At 40.4% G+C, this 18,280-nt stretch overlaps 1 protein-coding gene across 1 annotated transcript in view; it reads left to right on the top strand.

Moving 5' to 3' along the window:
- Positions 1-18,280, top strand: part of LOC111141519 (collagen type V alpha 2 chain) — a 137,611-nt gene that overhangs the window by 59,750 nt on the left and 59,581 nt on the right. The window contains exons 2-6 of the mRNA XM_022494132.1: positions 6,613-6,837; positions 9,429-9,442; positions 13,746-13,778; positions 14,862-14,894; positions 15,867-15,920. Coding sequence (XP_022349840.1) covers positions 6,613-6,837; positions 9,429-9,442; positions 13,746-13,778; positions 14,862-14,894; positions 15,867-15,920 — 359 coding nt within the window. The remainder of the gene's footprint in view (positions 1-6,612; positions 6,838-9,428; positions 9,443-13,745; positions 13,779-14,861; positions 14,895-15,866; positions 15,921-18,280) is intronic.

Genomic DNA, 18,280 nt, shown 5'->3' with positions numbered 1-18,280 from the left:
TACTCAGATCTGAGTACCCCATACTGAATATTCTCTTAATACATAAAAATAACTTTTTTTTGTTTTAAAAATGAATAAAAGTATATGTTCTTTTCAGGACAAAATACCTGAAATAAATAACATTAATACATGATATTCCCACAATGCCTGGTATTTTAAATCCCTGTAGGTATGGCCCACATTTAAATAGTAGTGAAAAATGAGACTTTTTAAAAAATTATGTAATAAGTGCAAGATCAGAGAAAATAGTTTTATGTCCAATATGGTCTAGATCTCTCCCTGGTATTCTTACAATTGAATATTCAACAAATTAACTCATCAAATACTTATTGAGAATCTACTATGATCCTGACACTATTGTAAGATATTGGGGTATATCAATGGACAAGCCAGAATAAATTCCATCTGTCCCTATAAAGCTATTATTCTATCATGGGGAGAAAAACAATAAACATAAATATAATAATATAGTAGGCTTTAAAGTGATAAGTACTATATTAAAAGGAAAAAAGAGCAGGTACTGGTGGATTGAGAGTGACATGGGTGTGTGTCTGTGTGCGCCAAGTTTCAAAGTTCTCGGAAGGTGGCTAGAAGAGACTTTGTGGGGAAGGTAACGCGAGCTAAGACTTGAAGGAAAGGATGGAAATCTGGAAAGCAAGTACTATGTATGGCTCAGAATTCGCTGCGTGCTTCATGTACCACCAGACCGTAGGAAAACCGTGATACCACCCATTTGCCAGAAAAATAGCTAGGCAGGTTTTTGGTTCTCTTCTCTTTATTTCAAGAGTATCATGCTGGGTAGAGATTAAACAGACCGACTTCATTCAAAGCATTTCAAACCTGTTCAGGCATTTAGGGAGGCGCCTTGGCATAGCCCAGAAGGTATTGAACTCGCGCACCGAGGGTTAGCGTTTGGGAGAAGCACTCGGGTTTGCACAGAAATTCCTACTGGAATTCCTAACGTATTCCGCATGAGGCAGGCTTCGGTTTCTTCGTGCTCTTTTACAGCTACTCAGTAGCTTGAGCCATGCTTCTGCGGGAAAGAAATCTATGTCAGATGCGTTAGCAGACTGTGAGCGGGCTTTCCGGACAATGGGCATTGCGTGTGCACAACGTGTGATTTCCGTCTCACATTTTGGCCACAATCATTTAGATTTCCCGATACATGGAAAGAAACTTAAGTAGTACCTAACACGAGAAATTTTCCTTTTTATTTTTTCCATTTTAACTCAAGTGAAAACAGCAGTGTTCCTTGACTGAGAAGCCCTCGCACCGGAGACGGAGACATGTCCCCTGGCCCCGCGGGAGGAACGAGCCACCGCTGTAGACCGTGCGTCCGATTTCACTCTACTTCCGTCCTTCCCCGAAATGCCGTCGGGGCGTTGCCTTCTGCTTACTTTCTTGGACGTTAAGGTCATTTTTTCAAACTTAATTGCTATTATATTGCTTTAGAATGTAAAATAGGATTGTCCTTCGTAATCCGGGAATGCGACTCCGCTCAGATAACCGCTGTCTGCCTCGTCCTGCTCCGCCGGTGCGATGGGGGGGGGCACGACGGGGGTGACAGTTCGGGTGACCGTCCTGCATCTGGAAAGTGGAAGCCTATAGTGGATAGAACAGCAAAGGATGCCGACCCCGTAGGCCGCTCCGGGTTCACCCCCCCCCCCCCCTTACCCTCTCCCAGACCTTGCGGCCGAGGGGAAAGACGTCGTCGGAGCAGCCGGCCGACCCCCTTCGCCGACCCCCTTCGCCGACCCCCTTCGCCGACCCTGACGGCTTCACGCGCATCTACGGTTAGTGCGGGACCCGACGAGGAAGGAGAAGTGCCCGAGGGGCGCCGCTGGCGTTCACCGGAGCGTGGACAGGACGCGCTCGGACGCGCCCACCTCTGGGTCCCCCCTTCGGTCGACAACGCCGCAGAGCGGACGGCGGGAGGGGTCCTCGCAGGAGTTTCGGGAGCGAAGCCCGCAGCTGGGAAAGGCGGCGTCTGCGGTCCGGTGCGGGACACGCGGGGCCGCCCTGCTGCGCCCCGGGCGCCATCGCCGCGTCTGCGCATCGGATGCGGCGGCAGCGGACACGCCCTCGACGGCCTTCAAAGACGAGAGACACTTTAATAATTAAAGAAGAAACTTTAAATAGAGGAACTTCAGATAATGTTAGCCCAGACCTTCGTGACCCCCGCAGGGGCTGAGGCTGGGCGGGGAAGGCGGAAGGGCCGCCGCAGCTTTTCTGAAAATCCGTCCGAAATGGGAGCCGTCGCGACGCACGCGGTCTTCCTCTCTGGCCCCGCAGACGTCTAGGTATGAGGGACACACTGGGCAGGAACCCGCAAGTGACCCTCAATGACCCTTTCCATTCAACATAGGAGTCCCGAGTTTCCGTCCTCTCCGAGAGGCGGAGGGAAGGGGGCAGGTCAGCTTCTAAGTACGCACCTCGGCGACCAGCCCCTCCCTCCTCGCCCCCTCGCGCAGTCGTCCATCCGCACGTGCGTCCGTCCAAGTCCGATGATCTGACCCTGGCTGTGGAGGTCACTGAGAGGAACATAGTTCTGGCTCCCCAGGAACTTACAGTCCAGTGGGGAAAATTACCGGAACAGACACTGGTCTGAAAAGAAGATTTAAAATGTGTGTGACGTGTAAGGACTCGACATTATTTCTGCCGGGAAGAACTTCCCTTAACGTCCAGCAAATGACCAGCATAGGCTCAGGAAATTTTATTTCATGTATTTTCCAAAGTTTTTAATAAACCCCAATAATTTACTACACAAAGAGAATCACATCTTTCCTGGGAAGTCAATGGTTTCAATATGGCCATTTCTGTGCAGGCTTTTTTTGTACAGATATGATTCTATAAAGGAATGTGGATCTAGGCTACGGCCAGTAAGTGAGCAGCAGTTCTGGGGATGGAATTTCTAATTATCTGTGATAATAAGCTGGTGGATTCGGTCTTCCATCTAGTGATTAAAACTGAATTCTTGCAACTGCATTTAAAAGCACATAAAAGCTTTATGAGAAGACACGTCTGTGAAGATATGTGAGAAACAGGACCATCGGGTTACTCTGGAACACAGTGTGGTGGGATAAAATACATCTCGTCTCCAAGACATCGGTGCCAGGACATTTGTGGTGAAGACTTCACCGTGGACTGGTTCAATGCGTTGGAACATGATAAGAGTAAAAGAACCCTGCAGCTTGGAAAACAAAATTTTGGGAAGTTGCAACACCACAGAAGATCACAGAATAATGGTAGTATTATCAGACATCTACCAGTCCTCCTCAATTTTAAGAAAATTAAAGAAACACCAATAGCAAACTACAAGTGTCACAATATTGCAGTTTGGGAATGTTTCTTTAAGAATTTATTTAAAAAATTGCTTACCTAACCTACTTTAAAACCAGTCATTATTTAAGTTCCAGGCCTTAAATCAAGGTTCGTGTTAGCTTGGGTTAATTTTTATGATTTGTGTAGAGGAATCAGGACAGTATTGAATCTCTCAGAATGTCACCTGAACAGTTCTATTTGTTTGTTTTTTTTTTTTCATAATATTGTCATTTATAAAATAATGTGTCATGACAACTTCACTGCAAATTGTCTACAATTTTGCTTTCTATTTTACTTTTCTTCTCATTGAAGTAAACATCTATGGAGAAAACAACAGGGCCAACCTAATCATCAGGCACACAACTACCATGTACAGACCCGAGAAGGGCCAGCCACCCTGTATTTTCTACTTGGTGTTTCTTTGTATATGTCTTTCATTCAGACATGAACAATGAGGGTTCGCCAAGATTTTGTGCCCTCTGTGATGTGTGTGGATCCTTGTGCGGGGGAGGAGAAGACAGGGTTTAGCAGTAAATGTGGTTTTTCATCTCCTTGCCATTTAAAAGCATTCCAACCAACTTTCCACATCATCTTAAATTTAATTATAAATTCTCCGCGGAAAAGGACCAGTGATGACTCGTGGTCTATAGCTAACTTTTAACATTGTCATTTAAAGAAAGTCCTACAGCGGCTCGCTTCTTTGCCTCTGGGTTGAGGTCATGCTGTCTTAAACTTTCAGGAAGAAAGTGACTTTCTCTGAGTTGACACAGAAGAGAGAATGTGTCTTTTTATTCTAACCTCAAAGGAGCCACAGAAAACAGGATAAGTCACCCCGGAAGAGTCTCTCGCACATTTTAATGTTATTTGATTGACAGCATTATTTCACATCAGCTTGGTTTTTGTTTGTTTTTCGTGTTCTCTGTTTCCACTTCCCTAATTGTTTTTGAGGTCTGCCTCACAATGATAATATGTACTTTTTGGAAACAGAAGAGATACACTCTCAGGACTGTGCACCCTCCTAACTCTCAGGAAGTATGTCCAAGACCTCTGCCCCTCGGAGTGCGGGAAGGGAGAAGCACGCTGCTGGGATTACGGTGAATCTCTTTTTCAGCCGACGGCATTTAGGGTTTGTGACTGGATATTTCTTTCTCACTCATAAACCTTAACCAACAAAGTCACTCTTCAAGTATTCACCTCTCTCGCTTGTGAGCTGACGGTAGGTGTAAGTCCATTTCTGTACAGGGTGTGTTTTGTAGAAACGTTCTTCATGGATTTACATTGTTTCAAAGTGATTTTTCATCTAAGAGCGACTCGGCTATGTGAGGCACAGGTTTCTTAATTTACTGCAGGACAGGCCCGCATGACGGCGCGTTAAGGCGTGAGTTCTGTTTTCTCCGGGCCTTACAGTTGGTCCGGCGCGCGGGCGGCCCGAGGGCGGCTCGGAAACCCGGCGTCCGGCTCGTCTCGCGCCCGGCCCGAAGCCGCGGAGCTGGCACGGAGGACCGGACATGTGCCGCAGAAGTGTCCCATGAAGGGGGGAGAATGTTAGCCAAGAAGAGCTCTCTAGAGTTAGGGATGCGTATTTGGGTCAACATCTTTCCCCTGAACGGAAATTTTTATCTGTAGCTCGGCACTGAGTGTACCGGCAAACGAGAAGCTCTTTCTGCTGTCAGACTTCGCGCAGGGACAGACGGTTCCCACGTTTACTGCGGTGAGCATTTTGTGACGTGTGTGACTGCCGAATCACTACGCTGTACCCCTGAGAATAAATACTGCATGTCAATTACACTTCGATTAAAAATAAAGAAAAACTATAAATGCTTTTACATAACAATCACAAATGCCTTTTTAACTTTTATTTGAGTTTTAGCTTTGAACAAAGTTAATGTCCGTGCAATTAATTTACACTCATTGGCACATTCCTGTCTATCCATTGAACAACTATTTGTTGAGTGTTGGCTCCCTGCGAGGTGTGGAGTCAAACTTTAGAAATGCCATGATGAACTAGAAAAACTAGTCCTTATCTTCGTGGAATTTACTGGCAAGGGAAGGAGATAAGAGAATAAATGAATAAAAAGAGTAAATTGATACTACTTGTGATAAGTTTAATGAGGGCAGTGATTTTTCCTGCCTGTTTACATTTTAGAAACTGGTTAATTAGCTGGTGTAGAAAATGGAATGAAGGACTAGGTGCACGGGTGAATGGGTTGGATAAAGGAGGTTCACTTTGGTAGAGCGGCCGGAACTGTGGGGGCCGGTGACAAGCAAACCACAATAGTGAGCTTTGTGTGTCTGGCCGGGAGGAGGGGAGATCGTGCAAGGAGACTGGGAAGGGCGATCTTTGGGCTTCAGAATTTAAGTAGTTTGGAGGATTCTACAGGAACTAAGCAAGGATGCTATGATCCGTATTATGTTTTAAAATACTATAGTTTTGTTTCTTAAAAGACACAAAGAAGTAATATATTTCTCTTATAATAATTGTATAATAGAATTGTTATATATATAAATGTGTGTATGTATTTTCCAAATCGGCATTACATTTTTATCTAAATGTAGAGCAGTATTTGGCAGGTATATATGATAGCTTACCATATTGCTGTGGTCGCGACTCTCCTTGATGACCTTTGATCTGAAGACTGCGTTGCCCATGTCAGCTTTGCTTGTCCTTTGGGGCTTAGTAAGAACCTGGAGTTCAGCAGACACATCCCATGAAACGAGACACTGTTTTTTCTTTTCTACCTTATGTTTAAAGCTAATTTTTAAAAACCCATACACTTTTTTAAAAAGTTTTTCTTCATGGAATAAGAATACATACTGTCTTCTGTTGTTGCCGGATTTACTAATCTAAAGTTTCTAGTGATTGAAAATCACGTAAGGGTTCACCAAACACAGAAATTATATATACCCTTTTGAACTATTCTTCTCCTCACCCTTTCAAATTTTTTAAAATGTTTTTGTCCTGATCTTCCTGTTTTGGGTTATTTAAACTTTCACAAATGAAGTCTTTTGGGAAACATTACCTGCTATCTACTTTGGATCACTTTTCCCCTCCCCTGTCTTACAAGGATGTACGTATCATGATCGTTTCACTGTGAATCGCACGTTGCTTAGCATGTAAACACCTGTGACTGAGACCATCTGTGTTTTGCCTCCTCGGTAGGTTAGCGCTCAGCCCAGAATTGTTTGGACCCACAGGATGATTCACCTTCTTAAGTATTTCCCAAATTCCAAAATTTCAGAAGATTACTAACCTCCTTCCCCACCCCCTGCATCTTTTTCTTCTCATTCTAGAAGGATACGGTGAAGAAATAGCCTGCACTCAGAATGGTCAGATGTACTTAAACAGAGACATTTGGAAACCTGCCCCTTGCCAGATCTGTGTCTGTGACAATGGAGCCATTCTCTGTGACAAGATACAGTGCCAGGAGGTACTTGAATGTGCTGACCCCGTAACTCCCCCCGGAGAATGCTGTCCCGTCTGCCCACACACAGCTGGAGGTGGCAACAGCAATTTCGGTAAGAATGCTTCAGGCCAGCCCAGAACAGCCCAGTGACTCATCTTCATCGTTCCAGTGGTTTTTGCTCTCAGAATTCAGCAACCAAGAGAATAATGAAGCCACTCGTCTGTTCGTGGTGTTTGGAGTTAATGGTTTTTCTCACCCACCTTATCTGCTGTTACTGAGAGGGAGAGGATAATTTCCTGTCTTCTTAAAAACCAGGGGAATTTGGGGCTGAATTTGTGTGGTTATGTCTAGTTTGAGAATTTCTTATGGTCACTTCAGATGGTCATTTGTTACCCTGTGCATGCTGGATGCCTCCGAGATAGTTGTCGGTATTCTGTGAGGTCCATTCATGCCCCAGAGGAGTTCTAGAAAACATATTTGTCTTCTCTGGTGCCAAGTTTGCTCTTGGGAATGGAATAATTATTTCTGATCTAATTTAATGCCAGAACAGCTTCTGTCACCTCAGCTCATAAGTACAGAATGCTTTTACGGATGGCTCAGAAAGACAAGAGGAGGAGATGGATTTCCTGAAGAAAAGAATGATATCATTTGCTGGTTTTGAAAACCTTTTTTGGAGACAAATGTCTGTGTTTAATATAGACTATGTATTTGAATACATGTGTCAAAGACACATATTAGAGAAAAAAGTTCATATTTATATGTTTTAATGAATAGGGAAGATTACTATCAAACCCTTAGGTCATTTGCTTCAGCGGTCACGGATGTTTTAGCGCGGCAGGCATCAGTATCAAGATAGTGTGGAGACTTTACCCCCTGCCCAAAATTCCATTGCAAATAACAGCAAATATAATGAAGTAGTCAACCATATTTTCATGAAATATTAGACCCTAATTTATCAGTTCTCCTCTTGGATATCATTCAACAGTAACAGTGTGCCTTGAATAAATACCTAAACTCAATTTTTAGCAACGTAGTCAGAAAGACGTAATGCGAAGAATTAAAAATATGACACCTCAGGGCCGCCGAAAGCTGATGCAGTCCACTAAGAAGCTCCAGGAGCATAGTAAAGTTAAACCTACGGCGCCGAGTAATAGTACGTTGGGACAATAGTGGCAAAAAACCAAAAACCCCAAACAGCAAAATGTGTGACCTTCTGCAAATAGCTGGGTTTGGAAAGTCCACTTTGTTCCAAAATGAATAATAAAAACAGCTAGTAACAGCACTGATGCGAAGATACTCTAAGAAAGAAGGTGGGAGTGTTTAGCTACATTTACAAAATAAAGAACACACTGGTAAATATATTACCACAGAACTGATAAAAAACATGACCATTCACCATAAACTAAATAAAACCTAGTGGCGTAATTTATTAAGAAAGGCCTACCTTAGAAATACAAAATAATTAATGATGAGGAAAGAGGTAGAAGGAAAAACCAAAAACCATCACAGGGAAATGAAGATGACAGAGGAGAGAGCACAGAAGAATCAATACTGCCATTAAAAAAATAATTATTTTAACAGATCTATGAAAAAAGACCATTTGGTTTTCCCTGTAATCGAAACAAAGATATTTGGCAAAAGTGAAAAAGTACTCTTGACAAAGATGCTTGGTAACTTAGTATCAAATGGTATTTCATTAAAATGATAAAATATTTACATCTCAGCTTAAAAGCTTCATAATGTTTAGTACTAGAATTATTTTCTCTAAACTCAGAGACAGAACATGGATATCCACCATCACCACTACAACTTAATATTATTGAATGTACTTGAACAAACAATTAGATAAGAAAAAAATTAAAAATAAGGTTTAGAAATTAGAAGGAAGGAGGTAAAATAATTAGTTGCAGAAAATATAATTGTGTTCTTATAAAACTTAAAGGGAATGGAGCAAAAAACTACTAAAAGAATAATTTTGTACAACAATGCAGTTTAAAATTACAAACAAATTAATAGACTTAACTATTTACCAATAATCACCCCATAGAATAAATAATGAGAATTAAAAATACCTCATTTTTAACAGCAAGAGATAGGATAAAATGGCTAAGAACAAACAATATGAAATGTACAAGATCTACCTGAAAAAACTGTAAGACACTACTAACTCAAATGACAACTTTAAAAAATAGAATGTCCCATTATATTTTTGGTTAGAGGGGCTAGTAATAGAAAAATCACTAATAGTGGCCCCCTCGGGGCATTGAAATGTGGGCAGTAGGGGAAAGTGACAGGATAGAAGGAGATTTTTTTACTCTATAATTATATACCTTTAATGTATTTTGGTTTTTTAGCCATATGAATGAAGCCTACTCAAAAAAAGGATCAAAACAATAGAATATTGATTGAAGATAATTCATTACTATTTTAATAGTTAATTTTATCATTTAATGAACTTTAAATATTATGTGAATGGTGTGAGGAATATTTAAGTAATGTTAGAATTTTCCAAAGGGATGTATTACTTTACCTGTTATGGAAATATTGATCTAAAACAACTTTTGAGTTATGCCTACTGGTAGTAGGGAAACCTGTTAAATTCTGACACCCCAAAAATCTATTACTGAAAATAATAAGAGATTCTCAATAGCTGTTTCTCCTTAAATCAACATGTTTAATGTATTTCTTCTTCTTTTTTTATAGGTAGAGGAAGAAAGGTAAGTTTTGCTTTGCATAGTTTCATTTTTGTGAAGCGTCTTCTTCAATCTAATACTGTCCCCTCGGGACTGTGCCTTACGGCGTTTGAAAGCCTTTTGTAAAGTACAAATTACTGAATATAAATATATGAGATACTTCGCTTGTAGATTACGGCTGCCTCTGTTTTATTCACTTTGTTAATCTTTGTTGATAGATGTTTCTTCTAGAAGGTTATAAACCCCTTAGGGATTGAGACTGTGCCACATTAACCTTCGAATTACTTGCATTTATTGAGATGTCTGGTGGCTCAGTCTGTTAAGTGACTGACTCCTAATTTAGGCTCAGGTTGGGGCCTCAGGGTCATGAGATGGAGCCCCCTGTCAGGCTCCATGCTGGGTGTGCAACCTGCTTAAGACTCTCCCTCTCCCTTTGACCCTCCCCACCTCCCTCTCTTTAAAAAAAAAAAAAGAAGAAGAAGAACAAATTACGTGTATTTTTTACCATGTTTAGTATATACCTTACATGTATTAGAAGTTGAGTAACTGCTTAATTGAAGGAAGGATGGATGAAGGAAGGAAGGAAGAAGAGGGAGGAGATGTCGTACCTACTGTAGGGTTGTGGCCCCTCTTCTATTTGTTGGAAAAGTAAATATTCACTTAAAAGAAGTAATTGAACACTTTACCAAACATACATCACCTTTTCTTCTCTCCCCTTCCCCCAGTTCAAGGAGCCGAAAATCTAATCCCAGAAACAATCCTTACACTCAAGAGATCAATGGTATAATTTAGCCTTGACCCTGGATAGAGCTGGCCACTTCAGCCACTTGTCTTCTGGATGTGGATAACCCCCTGAGTGGAGAGGGTTCCATTCCCTTGAAACTGGTCTCAGTTTTCCAGTTAATTTGAAAATGGTGGCATTTGTTTCAGTCTTGTCCAGATGGGATGGACTCAGGGATCAGGAATCGAAATGGGCCGTGATCCTGAGTTTCACAGCAAATACTAGGCAGATCACCACCAACTTTAAAATGCCTTTACTTTTACATGTGGTGGAATGTCAGTAAGGTGAAAATCAGATACTCAGATAAAGCAATGCTATACATTCATGGCTGATAGAAGTGATGCTATCAAGGGGAGGTCCTGCACTTTTTATTTGCACTTTTTAATTAAAAGGGAAATAAAACGTCTTATTTGGAATAAATATCAATGTAGTCATTTAGATTTGAATATACGTCAAAGGAGCAGATCTACAAATACCAGCTCACATTTAATTTACATCTGAAATTAAATCTGAAATTTTCCAAAGGCACTGTAGCTGGGAGGACACACCCGAAGCAGCTGCCGGTTTACCACATCCTCATTATGTGCTGATCATCATGACTGTCGATGATCATCAGGTGCCATCAGAACTGTCAGAGCAGAGTAATGTAATAAGAATGTATTTTGCCCTTGTTTCATATATTAATTTTACTTATCATTCATTCATTCATTCATGTTAACTCCCAAATAAGTACTGAGCCTTTGTCATATCCCTGAATGAGGCCAATGTTACAGATGATGCAATGGTGGGAAAAACACTCTGACGGTCTCCATGGAAACGCCATCCTGTAAAAGTGGGGAGGCATGTCCATGTGGCATTAAGTGGTGAGTAACAGGCAAGAAGCAAAATGAAGCTATAATTCTCACCCAGTTCTGAGTATTTGAATGTTAAGTTTACCAGTGGGTATGAAAATCAAATTTAGCAAAACCTTAGACAAATGATCATTCCATGTAAATTAACTTATTCAAAGCCCATATTTAAAAAAGCAACTAATGCTTACATTTGTGGCTTATTTCCAAAATAAGAATCATTATTGAATCATTAGAAAAATGTATTATCAGAACCTAATAATGGAGCACTTAATCTCATATCAAGTATTGTGGAACAACAGAAAGTTCATAATAAGATATCTGAAGCCTCACGATTTAGCTGAGAAAGATACCAGTGAGTTCCATTCTCCTCAACACAGAGGAAGAGCGAGGGCTGCATTTTAATTGCTGGTCTCTTGAAATGGAGATTTCCCAACCATTCTTAGCAAACTATTCCATTTTTCTCTCTTTGGCTGAAATAATTTCTCTTCGCTTTTGACTTGTTTTTCTAGATTTGTTCTAGAAAGGAACACTATTTTCAGCATTATTCTCATAAGGTCCTTTAGATATTGGGCACAGATTTCTCTACCCTTTCTAAACAATTCAAATTCTTTCAAACATCTCAAGGAAAGCTCTTACAGCTCTAAAGAGGTTAATTTTTATTACTTTCTGGTTATGTTAAAAATAGAAAGACCCCAAGTAGAAGTTAGGAGACTTGGAAATGCAGAAGTAAGCCTGCCCTGTTTTGCTGCCCACCTTTGGGGATCCCTTTCTTCTAGCCTTTCTCTTGTGTCTTTTAGTCTCTTGTATCCTACCTTGAATTTACTCAGGTAGTACTCCCTCCTGCTTCTGGAGAGCCATTTCCCCCTGCTGAGTTCTAACCTGAGTGTTAGAATCAGCAGGGGTATCAGGATATGGTTCTGCCATCGAATCCATTATTAAGACTATGAAGATTATAAAATAATTTTTAAATTTAACTTTACAAAATTTTATCAGATGTGAGACACAACTGGAAGGATATAATTAAATTGTACCTTTCAGGAGTATGTTTAGGTGATCTAGATCAAGAACCTGAAATATTTGTATGGTCTTTAACACACAACTTTAATTTCTAGAGACCATCTTAAGATATCAACTTGAGATACTACACAGATGTTTATGAACAAAGATACTCATCGTAGTGTTATTTTTAATTGTAAAAATGAAACTGTAATCAAAGAGTCAAATGCTGAGGCCCTGAGGAGGTGAACCAAGTTCAGGTACGTGACAGAAAACTGAGAATACAAGAATGTTGAAAGCGGTTGTCTCCTGAGTGTTGAGCATGATATTTAGTTTCTTCTATTTTCAGAATTCTCTATTAACCCACATTATTTTTTATAATCAGATAAAAGAGCAATATATGTGAAAAGAGAAATTAAATAAAATAGAATTCATTACTTTTTCTACATTTCGGATACAATCCTTAAGGTATGCATAGTCTGCACTGGCGCAGTAAAAAGCATTATTTCATACTATGTTAGTGGAAATTAATACGTTCAAGAATTTATTGAGGATTTCTGTGTGTCAGACTGAGGATATAAAGTAGATTTGATCATGACCTTGGGGAGACCAACATCTCTTGGGAGGCAAATTCCAAAATAAATAACACAAGTAAATATATGGTAAAATAGAGGAATTTGAGGTACAATTCATCCAATAATATTTGATCTATGTACCTGAAATCATGCTATGAGAATACAATTTTTAAGAAACCGAAGTTCTAAGAATGTTGTGCACATCTCTTATATTTGCTGCATCTATTAGAAAAGCCAATTAAACTGCCTGGTGTTACTTCCTTTAAGTTATAGTTGTTTACTGTGTTATTTTTATTTTCCTATTCAATTCATGTTTTTTCCAGATTTTCATCAGATATTGAGAATTGACTAACCAATATTATTATTTCCTTCCTTCCCACCCTCCCTTCCTTCCTTTCTTCCTTTTTTTCTGAGGATAAGCAAATTTATCTCTTGTAATTTCTCAGATTCCTCCATGAGTTTTAGAAAGGGTGGCAAGAGTTTTAGAAATGCCATCTGTAGTCACTAAAAACTAGGGGGCATGTAGTATGGTGAAAATTCAGACATATCCAAATGTTGGATTTTCTTTTGAGTTTTCAGTCTTTGGGCAGTTTTCCTATAGTGCTTTGACTTTAGAGATTTTAGGACAAGTATCTCCTGGTCTAGTCAATACATTAGGTTTATTCACTATAAAAACTAAAGTGAAATAACTTTATGCTTTTCAAACACTGGTTGATATTTTTGTGTCTTTCAAATGTCTTTCTTTTTCATCAATAATGTTGACTACTGCAAATACTGTTTCTTTTCTCATTTCCTTTTTGCTTTACATTTTTTAAAAAAGATTTTATTTATTTATTTGAGACAGAGAGTGTGTGAGTAAGAGGGAGAGCAGGAGCAGGGGCAGAGAAAGGGGGAAAAGCAAACCCCCTGCTGACCAGGGAGCCAGACCTGGGGCTCGATCCCAGGACCTCAAGATCCTGACCTGAGCGGAATACAGATCCTTAGCTGACTGAGTCACCCAGGCACTCATTTTTTACATTTCCTACATTGAAATTCCCAATGTTTATATGGAATATTCTAGTAAGACATGATTGGGTTCAACAAACTATTATATTTTGATAACTGAACATCTTTTTGCTTCACAGGGACAAAAAGGAGAACCAGGATTGGTGCCTGTTGTAAGTATATGTGTTTATTTTTTCCTTGTATCTTTGATAAACTTATAGTGTAGTGCATATTAGTGCTTACATACATACTGTCATAGAAAAGGAAATCAGTTATTTTATAACCAAGTTTTAGTATAAGACAAACAAACCAAAAGAGATGATTCTTTAATACAATATTTAATGTTTGTTTATCACAATATTCCTGACTTTTATTGTCCCATGACTGAAAGTGGACATCAGGGTTTTACAAAGTTAAGCACATTATATATGGATGTAAAATGGTAGTTGAGATGTATATTTTTTACAGCACAAATAGCCATGTAATCCACGCAGAAGGCAGGATTTAATGGTCCACTTTTCTGAAAACATGTCTTGTCAGTATCCTGATTGACATTCCATATTTTGTAAGAATTCCTAAGAGTTACCGAGACTTGTGCATGATCAAAAAGTGTATTATTAAGTAGGATGAAAACTCTTCAGCCGCCAGGCTCATGATCTCAAAGGAGTTGCCATCACTCTGTCAACGCAAAAAGTACGCGCATGTTGATTTATTGGACAGCGTTTGCTGTTTTGCTTTGCCTTGAAATTGGCCTGTTTTTAATAAAGATTGCCTAAAAAGTAAATCATTCATTTGTTGTCTTTCATTTAAAAACTCTTATATGTACTTACTATGTCTTAGGGGCTGTTTTAAGAGCTTTAGAAATATTTATTTGTCTTCACAACAGCTCTGCTAGGGAGGTAATTTTATAATCATCATCACCATTTTATACAAGGAGGAATATCGAGCATGGAGAGGATAAGTCCAAGGCCACATCACTGGGAAGGGGTCGGGTTAGTTAGGATTTGAACCCAGGCCTCTCCTCTGCAGTGCTGTTGCTCTCAGGCAGTGTAAAATACTCCTGCCCTATATTAGAGTTTAAATTAGATAATGTCCTAATGCGTACTCAAGGAGGACATGGGTATCAACTGACAACATCCATTTGCTCTAAAAAAATTCGCTGGGATTTTTGTCGTTATTTTTACTTGTTTGATTATTGATTTTTTAAAAACTCTGTTGAAACTCCCTGTTTACAGATTATCTTGTTTATCGTTTAGGTTACAGGCATACGTGGGCGTCCAGGACCAGCAGTAAGTAGTTTCTTCCAATGTTGATGGGACTCTTTGGTTCTTAGAGACACTGAAAATCTTTGTGAATATTAAACCCATCACAAGACAATAGAATGCAAAACCATGATGTTTGGCTTCTTGAAACCTTTGGTTTTGAAACATCTTCATGTTTAAGTTTCCTTCACATCAGTGAATGATGCGTAAAAGATCATTTCATTCTGAAATTGGTGAACCCTATTATTCCTTTGGGTTAGTGTCACTATTGGTTCTGTGAAAGGCAAAGTGATCTGTTGTTACATCGTTGATTTTAGATTGGCTTTACTCACAGAAATTAGGGCACATCGGTCTATTGTTTGACAACGATTAAAGGTAGGCTACTTTTATCTGTTTAATGAAACAAACTGTTAATGTCATCTGTTAATGAAATTAAAGCGTATTTCCATAGAATTTGAGAGATTACACATCAGAATAGCATATTACTGATTTAGCCTGAAAGATTACTGATTTCAGGTTTGGAGTAGTGGTAGCATTCCTAGGTAACTAGATGGAGAACACACACGTACCTTCCCTCAGACCACTGATAATTTGGGGTTTGCACATCTATGGAGTTCTAAAAATCCAAACTGTAAGTTTTTGTGGCCATCATTCAGTGGCAAAGGCTTGCTTGGGACAAGACAGCATAAATGATCATTTTAAGTTTTGCCGTTATCGTTCAAGTAATATACTCGGCTCACTGGGCCCCATGAGGCTATGATATACACTTAATTTTTTAATTCTTTACAGGCCTCTAACCCTCGTGGCTGACATAAACAGCCTTTCTGTGCGCACAGAGCTTTTATAGGCACATGGCTTTATTTTCTAGAGTCTTCAACTAAAGACGAGTTAGAAGAGTGATATTTCTGTTTTTCAGTTTTCTTAGACAAGCAGACATTTAAAACAAAACCATGTGAAGTATGTGTGTTTTGCAGGCATAGTCATCATTTTCTGTTTTAGGGACCTCCAGGATCACAAGGACCAAGAGGAGAGAGGGGCCCAAAAGGAAAACCTGTAAGTTGACAGCAGTCGCCTTTTTTTGTGAATTGTGCCCTGTACCCAGCAAGCGCATCGAGACCACATTCCCTGGGCGCAGCACACAGTTGGTGGCACTATTTCTCTCTCAGCTCTATCAGACGGGACAGAGATCAGGTCATGAAGTGATTGTGTGTCTTTTCTGATTCAGAGGAAATATCACATGGTAGTAATGACCTATTACCTTTGTAGGTAACACAAATGGCATTTCTTCTTCAGGAGGTCAAACTAAAAGTAGAACCTAAGGGAACATGAATACCTCATGTTTTCAGAAGTTGTAAATCACGAGTGAACAATGCCAAGAACGTACGGTTGAGATAAAACACCCAGTTCTGTGATCGGTAGTTGCTCCAGGAATAACCAAACTGGATAAAGGAAAAAATTATCAGAGGACGAAATATTCTTTCAAACAGTTGTACAATCAACTGATTTCCCAAGTAACCCTCTACCTTTTTTCACTGCATAGAGTTACAGAGCCATGAAAGGAATCATTTTAAAAAATCAACAAATCCATCACCAGAACAAAGGAAACACCTTTAAATTTAAGTGATCAACTTTATACCCTTGAGATAAAACATGAAGAGATTATCGAATACATGCCAGATGTGTTTTTCTTATTACCAAGTCCTAGGAGAGCACTTCTTCTTAGATCTTCCCTTAGAAACTGATGTCTTTCATACATTAAATGAGTGCATTAATTTTTCTGTTGCTGTTATCATCATATATTTTCATCAGAAAAACTTGTGCTGTTCAATCTTTGAATGATAGCTCCTAAATTTAACTCTCTAGATTTTCCACCTTCCAAACATGTGTTTATCCGTATTTAGGTGGGAGAAATAGACAGGAAGGAATTGCAAGGAAGCAACAAACAACCTTGAATTTATAAATAAAGAAAAATGTATTTTAGATTATGTCGCTAGGAATTCTTGCCACTTTGATATTATTTTATGCTTTTGCCTAGCTGACCAAGTAGAGCATGATGACAATACTTTCTTCAAACTGGGGCTGGAGTTACGGATGGTATGACAGTGCCCCCAGGAGACGGGGCTTGGTCCTCCAGGTGTGTAGGAAGGCTGTGTTCTGATGACCTCATGCTCTTATTCATAATTTATTGCTGTGCTACTAAGCTGCCTCACCAGTGTCGGCAGCCCGAACCCTGTCAGTGGCTCTCCAGATGTCTGCCCAGGGTCTAGAATGACAGAAGCGGATAGAAGATAATTTCAGTTAGGTGAAGCATAGGGGACCGTGCAGAAAATGATGTGCATCAGTGTACTTGTGCCCTTATAACTGATAACACGGAGTCCCAAGTCTAGGTGGGGGTTACTATGGAAACGGTGGTTGGACCTTCAGAATTCCTTGTTAGGATGCCGTGAGTCTGCTCTCGCCCCATCTTCTCCACTTGACGTAGTGTGTGATACGCTCCACTTCCTATCTCGGTTAGCAATGAGACAATCAGTGAGGACTCGGGGTGTGTGTGTGTGTGTGTGTGTGTGTGTGTGTGTGTAAAAAAAGTAGCTATTTATTTGGAATTAATAATCTTGACAGATGCCCAAACAGGAAATCTGTTCCTCTCTTAATCCTAACAAGCAGTGGTGTGATGGTATGTGTTTAACAACTGACTCGTTACAAAATAAATAAATAAAACGTGCCTGTACTTTTGCTGATTTTCCTGGGGTAAATGCTTCCAACATGGCCAGTTCCAACGTGGCAGCAAGATCCTGGCATGATGTCACGACATACCCGCAGGTAGAGTACTTAGCCTCAGGTCCCAAGACCTGGAGAAGCTGCTCACCAGACTAGGGCTGTGGCAGGCACAATGGGGGGCGCTACTGCACCCTTAAGTACGTTTCCCTCCGCTTCTGTTGGCACAGAAGCCACAATGGAAAGCTCGGTGTCTCAGGAGCAGCATGTTGGTGTTGGGGGCCACGTAATTCCTACACATCGTGGGAGGGTTGGGAGCATTTCGGATTTCTACCCACTAGATGCCCATGGCAGCACCTGTCCTCCTCCATCACTTGTGATAACTGAAATGTCTCTTGATGTCATCCGTGTCCCCCTGGGGGAGGCAGCAAAAGTGCTCAGGACTGAGAACCACTGCTGTAGACACACTCACGAAGCCTCCGTTCCCAGCCGAGGACCCCTGGGGCTGTGTCTCCTGTGTCCTTGGGTTTAACCAGGTTAACCTGGTGACTTCGCAGTGACAAACGGCAGTCCCCAGCAGACGGACAGTGGCGCGCGAGTTCTAACCGCACGTGACGTTTAGCCCCTGTGGGTCTGTCTCCTCATCCGCAAAATGGGAAACGTGCCATCTTACAATCCTACCAACTCTAACGTGTGTG

Source organism: Enhydra lutris, unplaced genomic scaffold (assembly GCF_002288905.1).
Source record: "Enhydra lutris kenyoni isolate GAN:26980312 unplaced genomic scaffold, ASM228890v2 scaffoldscaffold1, whole genome shotgun sequence".
Lineage (NCBI taxonomy): Eukaryota > Metazoa > Chordata > Mammalia > Carnivora > Mustelidae > Enhydra > Enhydra lutris.
Note: the sequence above shows the minus strand (reverse complement) of the source record. Positions and strands in the feature narration are given on the sequence as shown.